Source organism: Procambarus clarkii, chromosome 22 (assembly GCF_040958095.1).
Source record: "Procambarus clarkii isolate CNS0578487 chromosome 22, FALCON_Pclarkii_2.0, whole genome shotgun sequence".
Classification (NCBI taxonomy): domain Eukaryota; kingdom Metazoa; phylum Arthropoda; class Malacostraca; order Decapoda; family Cambaridae; genus Procambarus; species Procambarus clarkii.
The window spans coordinates 15,429,586-15,448,527 of NC_091171.1; the positions used below are offsets into that span (position 1 = coordinate 15,429,586).

Here is an 18,942-nt window from a genome sequence, read left to right on the forward strand (position 1 = left end):
TAAAAAGTTATTCAATAAGTTGTCATATACTCTAATATTTAACCACTGCACTGCGCAATGTGCCTTGAGGCTCTCGATGGGTGGTGTGCAACGCGCCTCATGGATTTTATAGGTATAGCGTATCATTCAAAACACCAGCGGCTACACGGGGTACACATCAGCTTCCTCAGGGCTCTCCTAAACAGTCGCAATTTTTTTTTTAAATGTGGGCAACTTTCCCAGGTGTGAAGGTACTGAGTGAGCAACCAAGGCTGGCACATGCAGCATGAGCTAACAGCATTGCTGTTAGGCTTGTGACCACAGCATCTCCTAAAAATGTCTAAATACAGTAAATAAATAAATAAATAAATAAATAAATTATATATATATATATATATATATATATATATATATATATTATTAAATATGACCGAAAAAGTAAGATTAATAATTCTAACACGAATTTTCTCAATCTTTCGTACATTACGCTTCACTGTTGGAGGTAAATCAAAAATCACTTCTCCAAAATTCATTTTTATTTCTAGTCTGACGCGACACGGGCGCGTTTCGTAAAACTTATTACATTTTCAAAGACTTCACAAATACACAACTGATTAGAACTTACGTATCTCTGATTTTATATCTACATTTGAGTGAGGTGGGAGGGGTGATGTGGCATTAACACAAGACAGAACAAGAGGGGATATTAATAGGGTATTAAAAGTATCAACACAAGACAGAACAGAAACAATGGGTATTGAATAGAAGTGTTTGTAGAAAGCCTATTGGTCCATATTTCTTGATGCTTCTATATTGGAGCGGAGTCTTGAGGTGGGTAGAATATAGTTGTGCAATAATTGGCTGTTGATTGCTGGTGTTGACTTCTTGATGTGTAGTGCCTCGCAAACGTCAAGCCGCCTGCTATCGCTGTATCTATCGATGATTTCTGTGTTGTTTACTAGGATTTCTCTGGCGATGGTTTGGTTATGGGAAGAGATTATATGTTCCTTAATGGAGCCCTGTTGCTTATGCATCGTTAAACGCCTAGAAAGAGATGTTGTTGTCTTGCCTATATACTGGGTTTTTTGGAGCTTACAGTCCCCAAGTGGGCATTTGAAGGCATAGACGACGTTAGTCTCTTTTAAAGCGTTCTGTTTTGTGTCTGGAGAGTTTCTCATGAGTAGGCTGGCCGTTTTTCTGGTTTTATAGTAAATCGTCAGTTGTATCCTCTGATTTTTGTCTGTAGGGATAACGTTTCTATTAACAATATCTTTTAGGACCCTTTCCTCCGTTTTATGAGCTGTGGAAAAGAAGTTCCTGTAAAATAGTCTAATAGGGGGTATAGGTGTTGTGTTAGTTGTCTCTTCAGAGGTTGCATGGCTTTTCACTTTCCTTCTTATGATGTCTTCGATGAAACCATTGGAGAAGCCGTTATTGACTAGGACCTGCCTTACCCTACAGAGTTCTTCGTCGACTTGCTTCCATTCTGAGCTGTGGCTGAGAGCACGGTCGACGTATGCGTTAACAACACTCCTCTTGTACCTGTCAGGGCAGTCGCTGTTGGCATTTAGGCACATTCCTATATTTGTTTCCTTAGTGTAGACTGCAGTGTGGAAACCTCCGCCCTTTTCCATGACTGTTACATCTAGAAAAGGCAGCTTCCCATCCTTTTCCGTCTCGTAAGTGAAACGCAGCACGGAACTCTGCTCAAATGCCTCCTTCAGCTCCTGCAGATGTCTGACATCAGGTACCTGTGTAAAAATGTCGTCAACATACCTGCAGTATATGGCCGGTTTCAAGTTCATGTCGACTAAGACTTTTTGCTCGATGGTACCCATGTAGAAGTTTGCAAACAGGACACCTAGGGGAGAACCCATGGCGACCCCATCTACTTGCTTATACATGTGCCCATCCGGGCTCAAGAAGGGTGCCTCTTTAGTACAAGCTTGGAGTAGTTTCCTCAGAATACTTTCTGGCATGTCAAGAGGAGTACAGGCTGGATCACGATACACTCTGTCGGCTATCATTCCGATTGTCTCGTCCACAGGTACGTTGGTAAACAGCGATTCTACGTCCAACGAGGCTCTTATGAAGATCAAAATGAACATCATACTCTCTGACCAAACTAAGTTCCAAAGGGTAACGAAGGACACTACAGCTGAATTAAAAGCAAAGGTCAACAAACTGATCGAAACTGTGAACGCCAAGAAATCCGGACTCCACCTGCCAAAGATCATTGGGGAATATAAACCTGGATATGCGTATGGAAATGTCAAGACGCACAAGCCTGGAAACCCACTTCGGCCAATCATTAGCCAGATACCCACGTACAGACTGGCGAAGCGACTCAACGGCCTGCTGACTCCTTATGTTCCTTGCGCCTTCAGCCTGAAGTCTCCAAAGGAATTTGATGACTTACTGCGGGGCACACGGGCCACAGGGATAAGAGCCTCGTTGGACGTAGAATCGCTGTTTACCAACGTACCTGTGGACGAGACAATCTGTAGAAGAACAGACAATTGTTGAAGAACAGTGCCGCCGGTGTTCTTGTTGAAGAACAGTGCTGCCGGTGTTCTTGTTGAAGAACAGTGCCGCCGGTGTTCTTGTTGGTGAAGAACAGTGGCGCCGGTGTTCTTGTTGGTGAAGAACAGTGCCGCCGGTGTTCTTGTTGAAGAACAGTGCCGCCGGTGTTCTTGTTGGTGAAGAGCAGTGCCGCCGGTGTTCTTGTTGAAGAACAGTGGTGCCGGTGTTCTTGTTGAAGAACAGTGGTGCCGGTGTTCTTGTTGAAGAACTGTGGTGCCGGTGTTCTTGTAGAAGAACAGTTCCCTACAGACAATTTTTGTCTGTAGGGAACAGACAAAAATCAGAGAATACAACTGACGATTTACTATAAAACCAGAAAAACGGCCAGCCTACTCATGAGAAACTCTCTAGACACAAAACAGAACGCTTTAAAAGAGACTAATGTCGTCTATGCCTTCAAATGCCCTCTTGGGGACTGTAAGCTCCAAAAAACCCAGTATATAGGCAAGACAACAACATCTCTTTCTAGGCGTTTAACGATGCATAAGCAACAGGGCTCCATTAAGGAACATATAATCTCTTCCCATAACCAAACCATCGCCAGAGAAATCCTAGTAAACAACACAGAAATCATCGATAGATACAGCGATAGCAGGGGGCTTGACGTTTGCGAGGCACTACACATCAAGAAGTCAACACCAGCAATCAACAGCCAATTAATGCACAACTATATTCTACCCACCTCAAGACTCCGCTCCAATATAGAAGCATCCAATATAGAAGCATATGGACCAATAGGCTTTCTACAATCACTTCTATTCAATACCCATACCTACCTTGAGGCTACCTTGAGGTGCTTCCGGGGCTTAGTGTCCCCGCGGCCCGGTCGTCGACCAGGCCTCCTGGTTGCTGGACTGATCAACCAGGCTGTTAGACGCGGCTGCTCGCAGCCTGACGTATGAGTCACATTTTCATTCACAAACATTCACATTGTTTCGTGTTCTGTCTTGTGTTGATGAAATTAATACCCTATTAATGCCACCTCTTGTTCTGTCTTGTGTTGATGAAATTAATACCCTATTAATGCCACCTCACCTCATCCACCTCTCTCAAATGTAGATATAAAATCGGAGATGCGTAAGTTCTATTCAGTTGTGTATTTGTAAACTAAAGTCTTTGAAAATGTAATAAGTTTTACGAAACGCGCTCGTGTCGCGTCAGACTAGAAATAAAAATGAATTTTGGAGAATTGATTTTTGATTTACCTCCAACAGTGAAAAGAAATGTACGAAAGATTGAGAAAATTCGTGTTAGAATTATTATTCTTACTTTTTCGGTCATATTTAATAATATATGTCTACAGGAAAGACTGCTACCAAAATATACTAATATATATATATATAGTGGCCACTGTTGTTGTTTTGGGCTCACCAAACCAACTTAGTGGTTTGTTATGGTGAACACATATGTAGATAGGTATATACAATGTGTGTGTGTATATAGTGTAATAACAGCAAAAAACCAGCGTTGAAAGTAATGAAACGCCATTTTCTGGGTGAGACCCGGAGGCTCCCCGGAGCTTTACCGGCTGATATGCTAATGTCAGACTTTGGCATCAGTCATGTGTATGGAGTTCTAGGGCCTACCGGGGACCACGGCCAGAACCTGGCCCCCTCAGAGAGGCAAGGGGAGCAATGGCCTATAGAAACCCCCGTGTGGTTGGAAGCATTCTATGTCTGCCATCGACCGGGTCAAGCATCCAGAAAGGTAAGCATTTCAAAACAAACCCCTATTCTGGTGAAAATTGCTACCTAAAGCCGAACTAGTGGATAGAACTCTTCAACAGAAAACAAGGAAACTAGTATGACACCATACGTCACCGCGCCCCTGTCTGCGCAGCTCCCCCCTCCCCGGGAGTGGGAAGGGGGAGCCCCAGACCTCCCACGTCGGCTATCCACCCATCAGTTCTAAGGCTGGATGTCAAAACACGCGAAAAAAACGCCGACCAGAGGGAGGGAGGGTTGCCGGGGAGCCTCCGGGTCTCACCCAGAAAATGGCGTTTCATTACATTCAACGCTGGTTTTCTGGGGGGAGCCCCATCGGCTCCCCGGAGCTAACTACCCACAGAGGAAGGTCAAAGGGACAGAACCGGGAGGCGGACACCACTCGCCCCCCAAGGAGGCGAGACAACTGGCAGCAAACGCCAACCCAAGGCGCCACAGCCCCGAAAAAGTCCCGGGAACAACACGAGAACAACGAGCAGCAAGGCCCCTGCACAAACACCAAAAATCCATGCCCAAAAGACAGCAAGGCCATGTTGCCCAGACGGCAGCGAGAGCAGCGAAGCCACGAACGCCACAGGCATGAGGGAAGAACACAGGCAGCTTAGGCGCAAGAACACGGCTGACCACCCGGGACACTATCACCCGCGAACCGGGAAGAACAGAACCGGATCAACGCAAAACGCGCTCCGAACCCAAACGCCGTGGCACGCAAACAACAACGGAGGGCCGCCACTGAACACAAAAAACGACACACCCCCGGCCCGACCAACGAAGCACCAACAAACCCTGGACCCCTCCAGAACGCAGCAGCCCCACCCCGCGCCAGAAAAGATGGAGACTGCTGCCACCGAACAACCAAAACGCTAAAACCGAAGGAGCAAGAAAACTCAGCGACTCGATCCCCAGAGGCAAAGGCCAAAAGGAAAGAGCCGACGAAAAAAACACACCGGAACCGAAGGGGCACTACCAACCGAGGAGAAGACAGAGACGCTGACCAGAGACCAGGATGGTGCAAGCGGCGCACGAACAGGCCGGAGGTGAAACGACGCACAAGACAGCTGACTAACGGTGCAGAAGCAACACCAAGACCGAAAGCAAGCTGAAGCGGCTCCGCAAGCGCCGCACGAAAAGAGGCGACAGTATGTGGCAAGACGACGGCCCCCAACCCCCACCAGAAAACCAAGCCGAGAGTAAACCAAGCTAACAAGAGTAACCACCTAAGAAGGGACAGGAAAAGGAAGGACCGCCAAAATACCCCATACTGCCGCCAAGAGAAGCACGCAGGTGGGACACCTACCACGAAGCCACCCGACCACCAACCGGAGGCGAGACCGCGAGGCAGAACATAAGCAGCCCCGACAAGGCCCCTCCGAGCCCAGGAAAAGGTGGAGCCGCGGGAAGATCTCGGGCGCAACCACCGAAAGCCAGGCGGCACAAGGAGATGGAACGTCTGCCGAACAGAAAAACTCCCCAAAGCATGCAAGCCCGCCAGGAGTTCAGAAACGACGGGTCGACGCGAGACATCGCAAGACCCAAAAAAAAAAAAAAAACAGCAGGGCAAGCTAGGAAACCAAAGAAGGCGGAAGGGTCGCCGCCAGAACAGTACCGAACCAAGGGGTACGAACAACTGCAATAGACCGAGACAAAGAAGCACATCACAGGACACAGGCTGACAAACGCCTAAGAACACACGCAGAACACCCCTGCTGCAGAGGAGGCAGGAAGAAAGAGCAGAAGCACAAAAACCCCAGGATAACAACCAGGGGTGAACAATCAGGCAGGGACAGAAAAAACCCCACGCAATCCCCAGGCACAAAACGGCAGCAAAGTGCCACTCCACAACCGGACACAGGAACAAGGACACGCCACCGTGAAACACGGTACCAATGCACACGTGCAGCAGCAACAGGCACCACTGCAACATGCAACATGGAAATAGCAACTCCCTTCTGCAAAGGCAGAGAACGGAGCAGGCAGACCCCAGACAGGGCCAACGGAGACACGACAAAACCCCGCAGGCCCAGAAACCTGCACCAGGCGACCGACGGCGGAGAAACCCCGCTCGATACCTGCTGGATGAGGTACTGGGAGCTCTGTTACACCTCAAGCCCGGCCCAAGGCCAGGCTAGACCGGCCAGAGGGTGACCCACCAGGCAGCTGCTAGGAGCAGTCCACCGGCCCACATACCCCCACAACCAGGACGGGCCGGAACTGCCATACAAAAACAGGCTAGTGCGCCCTGGGAGTCCACGGACGAACCAGCAAGAAGCCTTATGCTCGCAAGTAGGTCGTGTAACAAGCACAGACCTCTGATGGTAATACAGTGTTCCCCAATTGTGCCAATAGCACCACTGCACTCCACTGGTACTATCCCGCAAGTTCTACCAGATAGGCGGGACCCAAGAGCCAGAGCTCAAATCCTGCAAGCACAGCCAGGAGCCTTACCAGGTGAGTACAGAACCAACCCTACAACCCCCACACCTCACAACATTAAAAAAGGAGGGTCCCCTGAATGACTCCAGCATGGGTTGAACATGCACATGAGGGGGACAGGAAGGGTTGAAAAAGGGACAGTCACTGGTGTGCGAACGGTCTCAGTCGTACAAAAATATACCTAAATAAAGACAGGCATATAAACAACTCCGCATCCAGCGCCCGGCCAAAAGACGCCAGACCGCAGAAACTCACCTGGTGAACGGTGGCACGAACTTGACGACTCAACCGTGCCCAAAAGAACCTGGGAGCACCGCCAGGTGAAGACGCCAGAGCCGGACCCTGCCAGACCCGCAGGAGAGCAGGGAGAGGCGAAGGAGGTGGTCCACACCCATGACGGGGAAAACCGCGGTGTCCTCCCCCACAACCGGGAACCAGGACACCCCCGGCGTGAAGGGGCACATACCGCAGCCAGGGAGAAGAACGAGAGGCGAAGCACTGTAGCAAAAAGGGCGCAAAACACCAGCACTGAAACACCGCCCAGACCAAAACAAACTCCACGGCGCATGCGCATAACACGCTGGCCGAACCGCACACCTTCTCTGCGGGAAGGCGCCAGGCAGGACTACTGCACGAGAAAAGTAGCCAAAAGAGGAAGCAGGAACAATAAAACCGGCCAAAGAAGTAAAGAGCCCAAAAAGGAACCCAACCGGGCGACAAGTAGCCCAACCGGGCGACAAGCAGCCCAACCGGGCGACAAGCAGCCCAACCGGGCGACAAGCAGCCCAACCGGGCGACAAGCAGCCCAACCGGGCGACAAGCAGCCCAACCGGGCGTCAAGTAGCCCAACCGGGCGACAAGTAGCCCAACCGGGCGACAAGTAGCCCAACCGGGCGACAAGTAGCCCAACCGGGCGACAAGTAGCCCAACAGGGCGACAAGTAGCCCAACAGGGCGACAAGTAGCCCAACAGGGCGATAAGGACGAGGAGCCGACATACGTTCCAATAATGCGGGAAGTAGCGAAAAACCTTCCCGTACCCTCGAGAACACAGAAGCCAACACTAGTCCCGAAGGCACACGAAGGTGCAGGCGCACCCGAGATCAGAAGTCACGCAGAACCCCATCGAACGGGGAAACATGACGAAAACACCGTCCCAAAAAGGGGTGGGAGGAAACATCCACCCACAGGACGGAACCAACCGACTCAAAGGCCAAGGAACCGAGCCCGGGGAGGGGCCGACGCCCAACAGTACGTACGTCGAGTGGGGAGGAAAGACCCCACTCCGCGTAACCACAAGCCCCGCCTAGAGGGGGATAAAAAAAACCCCACGGGGTCCAACGGGGCCAAGGCCCCCCAAGTCAGCCCCTCCCCAGCCCCGGGAACCTACACGACAGGCCCCGGGGCCGAGCCGTTCCCCCAAAGCCCCGGCCGTACCAGAAAACCGGGGCAGCCGTGAAAACACTAAGGAAGGGAGCCCACTGGCAGACTCATACAACACGGCTGGAGGAACAGGCTCAAATGCCCCCGTCACTACCCCGGAAGGGGAATTCCCCGAGACAGCCCGAGTCTCAACACCATCAAAAACCCCGCCCCGAACCTACAGACGGTAAGGAACCGGATGCAGGCAGGAAGGGTGATCCAGGGGAAAGACAAGGGGGCGTGGATGGAACCGAAGCAACCAACACCCCCAAGTCCCAAAACGAACAACAACGGGGCAGCCCCGGGTATATAAACAATTCCTGGTATATTCCCGGGGAGGAAACCACGAGAACGTTGCCACCACCAAGGCTCAAGTGCAACGCCCCTGCTGCCCGCACCTGCTTTGTCAGCACAACTGGGTAACCGAGCCCCAACGAGCAACCAAACTTGCAGGACTCCGGGTCGAAGGTGTCACCGACCCCACAGGCAGCAGACGGAGGCAAAACAGAGAGTCACCCAGAGACAAAGGGTGAGAGCAACCCTCAAACTCGCTGGAAGCGAGGGGGGGGACTCTGGGGTCACATCCATCGGACCCGCGCGCCCCCAGGGGTTTCCCAGGGTCCCGAGCGTTTACTATAAGAGGACTTGCGCTCAGGTAATCCCAGGCAGGGTACTGCTAACCGGCACCCAAAGCTACCAAACAACTTTCTAAGAGCTGAACCCCCGGGACGTGTACACTCACGGGGACCTAGCAGGGGGTACCACCAGAAAATACTCAGAACACAAGGGACACAAGGGGCAAGAACGAAGGCAGACCCGCCCCCCCACCAGGTAGATAAACAAAAAGAAAAAGAAAACCCCGCAAGAGGACAGCGTACCCAAGCGGAACAGAGCCGGCCGCTGTGATTGGTAAAGACAAGCTGCACAGTACCCTGCGCCCCACCAGTGCAAAAACTGCCCCTTACTCTAAGGCGAACAAGGGAGACAGAACACCCGAGCACACAAAGAGCGGCCGAAAACCAAGCAGTAAACGGCCAAGCAGGGGCAGGACCCAAGGAACTTGTGGAAGGTGGCCCCAAGCCCCAAGGGCAGTACTTACAGGGCACCTAGGGAAGGGAACCCTAGGCGCATGCAGCCCGAGTACTGGAGAATCACTCCCGGCTCACGCACCACCTAGAAAACAGACACCACACTCTAGGTACAGTGCTGAAACAACCACTGGAGCCGGAGCACATAACCGTTGCCTATAGCATCAGCCGAAGAACTGATGGGTGGATAGCCGGCTTGGGAGGTCTGGGGCTCCCCTTTCCCCCTCCCGGAGAGGGGGGAGCTGCGCAGACAGCGGCGCGGTGACATATGACGTCATACTAGTTTCCTTGTTTTCTGTTGACGAGTTTTATCCACTAGTTCGGCTTTAGGTAGCAATTTTCACTAGAATAGGGGTTTGTTTTGGAATGCTTACCTTTCTGGATGCTTGACCCGGTCGATGGCAGACATAGAATGCTTCCAACCACACGGGGGTTTCTATAGGCCATTGCTCCCCTTGCCTCTCTGAGGGGGCCAGGTTCTGGCCGTGTTCCCCGGTAGGCCCTAGAACTCCATACACATGACTGATGCCAAAGTCTGACATTAGCATATCAGCCGGTAAAGCTCCGGGGAGCCGACGGGGCTCCCCCCAGAAACACTGATTGATCGTAGAATATAATATATATGTCACATATATGAGCCCCAGAATTTTGAGCATAGCAATGTTCCACACATTGAACTATATAAATTCCACAAATTACACACTTTTGAATAATATAACGACAAAAAACAGAGAAGAAATGAATGAGAAACATCAGAATAATTATGAAACATTATATTCGTGGCAACTGCCGCCCCACAGGGTGGCGGGGCCGAGTGACCCCGAGCACTCCAGCGCTCATAGCCCATAATTTGCTCAACTTCCCAAATCCATCACAGCTAAAGTATGTCACATACAATATTTGTTGTTAGTTTCCCGTGATCAGAGATCATAATCGGATCATTTTAACAATTTAATAAAATAAAATAATATTTTGGAGAGAATTTATTTTTGGCACACCAGGGGTTTGTCATATTTTAATGCAGAGCAGTGCAGTGGTTAAAAATAAACAATGATTTAAATCATCATAAATAACATCATTCCCCACTCTCATGGGGTAGGGAAGCTTCAACCTGGAAGAAATAGAGCAACACGAGAAAATAAGGTTACAGTTACTCAAAAACTAAATTACTCTCTTTGGCCACATCTTCCCTCACCAGATATCGTACTATTATGCAGAATTAATGCTGTGCCCACACTCTCCAGCATCACCTACAAGGCAGCTCCCCACTGCTTCATATAACTATGATGATGCACGGGTCTATGCGGTTAACATCATATGATGATTTAAACTATTATTATCTCGGTTTTTACATGCATGATGCAAAAAGGATATAATAACTATGTGCATGTAATGAAGTTTACCTTCACCCATGCAAAAATCCTGCTATCGTTTCGTCGTTACTTTACTATATGAAAGTGTCTATCATAAATGTTACTAGACAAATAAAGATATTTTATACAAATTCCATCATTATTACATGATATGCACACCAAAAGTGTTCATATGGTTTTCACAAATCCATATGCTTGTAATGAAGAATACCAGGTAAACCAATCAACAATTGAACCATTACATGTACTAAGATCTGCTGTCATCTGTGGGTGGCACATATGTATCTTACACCTTTATTTAAATCCAAATGGTGACCATTAGAACCTAAGTCATCACCCAGCCAACATCCATGTATATCATGTTTAAATGAATTTCACTGCACCCCTCATCCATGATCTAGACCCTTCATCCATGGTGGTTGAAGGGGTGTAGATACGTACACCCTCACTCAATTGTCTTCACCCTCAACCACTACACCCTTATAGATGGTCAACCCCTTAACTCATGGTCTACACCTTCACCAATTACTGTACATATATCTTCACCCTTATCCATGGTTGACAGTCTCACCCATGTTATGTGATCTTTACCATGGTATACAACTTCATCCATTATATAACACCCCTCACCCACTGTATACACCCTCACCCACTGTATACACCCCTCACCCACTGTATACACCCTCACCCACTGTATACACCCTCACCCACTGTATACACCCCTCACGAACTGTATACACAACTGGTTAACCTGGTTACCCGGTTGATGGGGTTCTGGGAGTTCTTCTACTCCCCAAGCCCGGCCCGAGGCCAGGCTTGACTTATGAGAGTTTGGTCCACTAGGCTGTTGCTTGGAGCGGCCCGCAGGCCCACATACCCACCACAGCCTGGTTGGTCCGGCACTCAACTCACTCACTGCATACAATCTCGCCCACAGTATACACCCTCGCCCACTCTATACACCCCTCACCCACTGTATACACCCTCACCCACTGTTTACACCCTCACCCACTGTTTACACCCTCACCCACTGTTTACACCCTCACCCACTGTATACACCCTCACCCACTGTTTACACCCTCACCCACTGTATACACCCTCACCCACTGTTTACACCCTCACCTACTGTATACACCCCTCACCCACTGTATACACCCTCACCCACTGTATACACCCTCACCCACTGTATACACCCCTCACCCACTGTATACACCCTCACCCACTGTATACACCCTCACCCACTGTATACACCCTCACCCACTGTATACACCCTCACCCACTGTATACACCCTCACCCACTGTTTACACCCTCACCCACTGTATACACCCTCACCCACTGTTTACACCCTCACCCACTGTATACACCCTCACCCACTGTATACACCCTCACCCACTGTATACACCCTCACCCACTGTTTACACCCTCACCCACTGTATACACCCTCACCCACTGTATACACCCTCACCCACTGTATACACCCTCACCCACTGTTTACACCCTCACCCACTGTATACACCCTCACCCACTGTATACACCCTCACCCACTGTATACACCCTCACCCACTGTTTACACCATCACCCACTGTATACACCCTCACCCACTGTATACACCCTCACTCACTGTATACACCCTCACCCACTGTTTACACCCTCACCCACTGTATACACCCTCACCCACTATTTACACCCTCACCCACTGTATACACCCTCACCCACTGTTTACACCCTCACCCACTGTATACACCCCTCACCCACTGTATACACCCCTCACCCACTGTATACACCCTCACCCAAGACCTACACCCCTCACTAATGGCCTACACCCTCACTCGAGGCCTACGCCCTCACTCGAGGCCTACGCCCTCACCCACGGCCAACGCCCTCACTAATGGCCTATGCCCTCACCCAAGTCCTATGCCCTCACCCAAGGCCTATGCCCTCACACAAGGCCTGTGCCCTCACCCAAGTCCTATGCCCTCACCCAAGGCCTGCACCCTCACCCAAGGCCTATGCCCACACTCAAGGCTTACACCCTCACCCAAGGCTTACACCCTAACCCAAGGTCTATGCCCACACTCAAGGCCTACGCCCTCACCCTGTTAGATTTTTTTCTTTGACAATTATCAAAAGAATTAATTCACCTTTTTTCACTTTTTTTTTAATACAGTACACCTTTTTTCGATGCCGGATTCTTACTGACGGCACCCGGAAAGATAGCACGATGATAAGCGTGACTTTAGTAACGTTGCAGGTGGTATTTCCCGGTGCTTGGCCTTAGCACGAGAAAGTACGCCCTTCTATAGCAACGTTCTTGGTAAGAATAATCATTTTGGCGCCAAGACGGCCCTGGGATACCATGCAGTACCCCTCAGCATCTTGACCAATCACGGTTCAGCATTCCTGAGGCCGAAGCGCTTTGGCCAATGGCGTACCTGCCTCACGACGCTACCCCCCCTCTCTCACGAGGTGGACACGTGATGGGGGGGGGTAGTCTACAGCCGTTAACCCCCCCAAACCTCCCTTTTTACACTTGACGTGTACAAAAATTTCCCTGAAATCAACTCCCTCCTGTAATTTCCTTTACAGACCTGATACAGCAACAGCAATCAGAATGACATCAATGGCTAGCAAATGTCACGGGCTGTCCAACGACACCCAACACGACTGTGGAAAAGTTATATTCAGAAAGTTGAATCACGGTGCACATCACTGGTGCACTATGCATGTTCGTACTTCATCCAGTGCACGAGAGAGCAGGAAAAATCTCTCCTGACACACCCAAGTCCTACGCTCTCATCCAAGGCCTACGCCCTCACCCAAGGCCTACGCCCTCACTCGAGGCCTACGCCCTCACTCGAGGCCTACGCCCTCACTCGAGGCCTACGCCATCACTCGAGGCCTACAGCCTCACCCTGCTTGACCTGCTTGATGGGGTTCTGGGAGTTGTTCTACTCCCCAAGTCCGGCCCGAGGCCAGGCTCGACTTGTGAGAGTTTGGTCCACCAGGCTGTTGCTAGGAGCGGCCCGCAGGGCCACGTACCCATCACAGCCCGGCTGATCTGGAACTTCTCTTAGAAAACAGTCCAGTTTTCTCTTCAAGAAGTCCACTGTTGTTCCGGCAATATTTCTTATAGTCGCTGGGAGGACGTTGAACAACCACGGACCTCTGATGTTTATACAGTGCTCTCTGATTGTGCCTATGGCACCTCTGCTCCTCACTGGTTCAATCTTGCATTTTATTCCATATCGTTCACTCCAGTACGTTGTTATTTTACTGTGTAGATTTGGGACCTGGCCCTCCAGTATTTTCCATGTGTATATTATTTGGTATCTCTCACCCAAGGCCTATGCCCTCACCCAAGGCATATGCCCTCACCCAAGGCCTATGCCTTCATTCAAGGCCTACGCCCTCACACAATGCCTACGCCCTCACCCAAGGGCCTACGCCCCTCACCTAAGGCCTACGCCCTCACTAACAGCCTACGTCCTCACCCAAGGCCTACGCCCTCACCCAAGACCTACAACCTCACCCAAGGCTTATGCCCTCACCCAAGGCCTATGCCCTCACCCAAGGCCTATGCCCTCACCCAAGGCCTATGCCCTCACTCAAGGCCTACACCCTCATGTATTATAACACCTAGAATATAAATTAATAATGAAACACAAATATTGTAACGCTAATGGTTACACTGATATATATCCTGAGTAACTGTAACCAAAGGTACACTTATAAGGGAATGCTACACAGGATTAACTACGCTGCCACCATCTGCCTTGTCCATTGAGACTATATCAAGCAACGAGGCAAGAAACATTCTTTGACTTGGAGAGTACTTTCTATAACTGTCATTAATTATGAGATGGTTGTCAGCCCACTATATCCAAAAGGCTAAGAGGATTCAACAATTGACACAGACGGGAAGTTTAACATGAGTTTATTGAGAACCAAATTATGCTATTCACCACTATAAATCCTACTCTAACACTGGCCAATAGTTAAGAAATTTAGACATGAAAAACCTCAGAGATCACACTTTACCTTAAGACCTCTGTCTCTCCATCCAGTGGATTCACTCTGTCCCTCCCTGGCTGTTCGATGTTCTCACAGACCCACTCTAGACACTGGTGTCCAGCACTCTGTCTACTACGTCTGCTCCAGGACTAATATATACACCTCAAAAAGGGGGAGGGGGAGATTTTCTGTTGCTACCTACACCGAAAGAGGTCTGGCCACACATGAACAAATACTCAAGAATTTTTTCATTAAGCTGGTTTGACATTCCCCATACACTGTTCAAGAGAGGAATTATTAATTATGTGTGTGACTGACCTTTAACCTGGCTAAAAGGGGGAGATCCATGTATGTTTACACATAAGAATTTGGGGTCTAATTCCATTACAATGTTTGACAAGAGTATCATGAAACCCTGGCCTACACCCTCACCCCTGGCCTACACCCTCACCCATGACCTACACCATCACCCATGACCTACATCCTTACCCCTGGCCTACACCCTCACCCCTGGCCTACATCCTCACCCATGACCTACACCCTCACCCATGACCTACACCCTCACCCAAGGCCTACACCCTCACCCATGACCTACACCCTCACCCCTGGCCTACACCCTCACCCATGACCTACACCCTCACCCATGACCTACATCCTTACCCCTGGCTTACACCCTCACCCCTGGCCTACATCCTCACCCATGACCTACACCCTCACCCATGACCTACACCCTCACCCATGGCCTACACCCTCACCCCTGGCCTACACCCTCACCCATGACCTACACCCTCACCCATGACCTACATCCTTACCCCTGGCCTACATCCTCACCCCTGGCCTACACCCTCACCCATGACCTACACCCTCACCCATGACCTACATCCTTACCCCTGGCCTACACCCTCACCCCTGGCCTACATCCTCACCCCTGGCCTACACCCTCACCCCTGGCCTACACCCTCACCCCTGGCCTACACCCTCACCCATGACCTACACCCTCACCCATGACCTACATCCTCACCCATGACCTACACCCTCACCCATGGCCTACACCCTCACCCCTGGCCTACATCCTCACCCATGACCTACACCCTCACCCCTGGCCAACACCCTCACCCATGACCTACACCCTCACCCATGACCTACACCCTCACCCAAGGCCTACACCCTCACCCATGACCTACATCCTCACCCCTGACCTACACCCTCTCCCATGACTTACACCCTCACCCATGACCTACACCCTCACCCCTGGCCAACACCCTCACCCATGACCTACAACCTCACCCCTGGCCAACACCCTCACCCATGACCTACACCCTCACCCATGGCCTACACCCTCACCCATGGCCTACACCCTCACCCCTGGCCTACACCCTCACCCATGACCTACACCCTCACCCCTGGCCTACACCCTCACCCCTGGCCAACACCCTCACCCATGACCTACACCCTCACCCATGGCCTACACCCTCACCCATGGCCTACACCCTCACCCCTGGCCTACACCCTCACCCATGACCTACACCCTCACCCCTGGCCTACACCCTCACCCCTGGCCAACACCCTCACCCATGACCTACACCCTCACCCATGGCCTACACCCATGGCCTACACCCTCACCCCTGGCCTACACCCTCACCCATGACCTACACCCTCACCCCTGGCCTACACCCTCACCCCTGGCCTACACTCTCACCCATGACCTACACCCTCACCCATGGCCTACACCCTCACCCCTGGCCTACACCCTCACCCCTGGCCTACACCCTCACCCCTGGCCTACACCCTCACCCATGACCTACACCCTCACCCATGACCTACACCCTCACCCATGACCTACACCCTCACCCATGACCTACACCCTCACCCATGACCTACACCCTCACCCCTGACCTACACCCTCACCCCTGACCTACACCCTCACCCCTGGCCTACACCCTCACCCCTGGCCTACACCCTCACCCATGGCCTACACCCTCACCCATGACCTACACCCTCACCCATGACCTACACCCTCACCCATGACCTACACCCTCACCCATGACCTACACCCTCACCCATGACCTACACCCTCACCCCTGGCCTACACCCTCACCCATGACCTACACCCTCACCCATGACCTACACCCTCACCCATGACCTACACCCTCACCCATGACCTACACCCTCACCCATGACCTACACCCTCACCCAGGTAATACCAATCGTACTTCATCGTAGTTTTTGTGAATTATGACAATTATGAAGTTATTCAACACATATTTCCATATAAATAAATAGAAACAAGTGATAAACAATCAATGAAACATCCCAAGGAGAACACAGGAGTCGTGTTTCACGTGCCTTAGTGCCAGCAAATTCGGCATCGTGTGATGACAGATGCTGGACCACATTGTCACCACACAAAATTTCACAGCTCCACCACCAAGAAAAAGACACACACATTCATAGATTTTTTTGGTTTTGCTTACATTTTTTCATACAATTTTTTTTTTCGCATAGGTGAATATGACCATTTCTGGTGTAGAGCCTCCGGGGCTGACCCAGAATTTGACATTTCATTACATTCAACGCTGAGTTTTTGAATAGAGGTACATTAAGTGTTAAATAAAAATTGTTTTTATCTAGCATGGATGATCTAAACAGCAACAATGTTTTGTTTGGGGTCTGGTCCATCTCACCAGAATTCTTGTCATCCAATTTTGGTTCTAAATTCATTCAGAATCTTAAAATATATTTCCATTGATGTACTTTGTTAGGTCTTCACTGAATTTTACTACTGCACTTCATCTGAATAATTATATTTTGACGAATATGTTTAAATACAATATTCAGAAGCTAATTCAAATCTTATAGTAAAGAATCACTCTAACTATGTGCTCTAATACAACTTAAATCATCGGGCCATCAGCCAAATCTTTGTCAACTTACCCAAGTACATAACATATGATTTAAAGCTCAATGCACAACATTGTTGTGCGATGGAGTGGTCACATCTCTATGCCTTAAGTACAGTACTGTGCTTAAAATGTTTACAAAATTTATATTTATCCTCTTATGAACTACAAAGCCAAACCATCCTGTTTAATTAGTTTCATAAACTGTGCACTAAGAAAGCTGACTAACCGAATAGACTCTGAAGGTAATGTAAGTGAGGTACGCAACCACTAGCAATACTGTGATAGTGGCCAATCCAAGATGAAGGGACTCCCAAACGTAAGGCAGGGGGTTGTGTAGAAGGATGGCATGTTCCATGACATCAATAAGGAAAATTGTTGCCGTGTAGCCACTGATTACTTGCACCATTGCTGTCCTAACTTTTGGGCAGCGTTTAACAGGCTGGAAATAAAAACAGTAAATTAACACAAGTGCTGTCTTTGTAAGCATAATGAAAACAAGGAAAATGATCCTTGCAATAGGATAAATATCCTAACAATGATGCTCTCGACAACCAACAGGTGGTGACCCAGCTCACCTAACATCTAAGCTTGCCTACCACCTCACTCATAAGCTGCCCGATCAGAACCCCCAATCCCTAGGGAAGAAGGAATAGGGTGGGGGATGGGGAACTATTGAAGGATCGCCCAAAAATAATCTTTCATCGCATTTAATGCACGATTTCTGAACGTGCTCCCTCAGTAGCTCCCAAGCTTACTAACAATGGCATGATGCCAGACAATAACAACTTCTTCAAACAGGGAATGATCCATGGAAGAAGACTGCAGCAGAAAGGTACCAGGGTTGAGGAGCATCCACTGCTTGCCAAATCACAACATAAGCACAGTAAGGCTGCAGTAATGCTGAAAGACACCCCAGAACAGTGACAGGCAAACATGCAGGTGGTGGCTGCCAAAAATCTTGAGTGCAAAGAACTGCTGTAAACAAAACATTAAACAAAACCAAGGCTGAGCCACCATCCTCAACACTGGAAGAAGATGCAGTCCGAGAGGAGGACCGAACCCGAATGGAAGACATGCCCCCCCCCTCTCGGCTAACAATATCTAGAAAAAAGGAGCAACTCAATTCCCAGGAATTACCTAAGGCCCAGACCCTGGGAACTGCCATTGGCCCAGAACACCATAGCCTGAGAAGAAGGGACTTGGTCCCCAGGAGAAACAGAACACCATCCCAACAACAGGGACTGCCTGAGCACTCGGAGCATCAAGCTCAGATTGCAAAAGATGCAATGCCCACTGGACAGATGCATGCAGCCAATCCAGCTTGGGGCAAACAGTGACGGGGGGCAAGACACCAAGACTAGAGGAATACCAAGCTTCCAGGCTCACAACAAAGAAATACTACCACCACAACTAGACAAGCAAAACA

The 18,942-nt window shown here is 49.9% G+C and overlaps 1 protein-coding gene across 2 annotated transcripts in view; it reads right to left on the minus strand.

Annotated features, from left to right (window-relative positions):
• The window catches only part of LOC123757594 (protein wntless), a 115,866-nt gene that overhangs the window by 15,233 nt on the left and 81,691 nt on the right, over nucleotides 1-18,942 (minus strand). For both annotated transcript variants that reach the window (XM_069329489.1, XM_045741387.2), the window contains one exon: nucleotides 17,743-17,955. In XM_069329489.1, coding sequence (XP_069185590.1) covers nucleotides 17,743-17,955 — 213 coding nt within the window. The remainder of the gene's footprint in view (nucleotides 1-17,742; nucleotides 17,956-18,942) is intronic.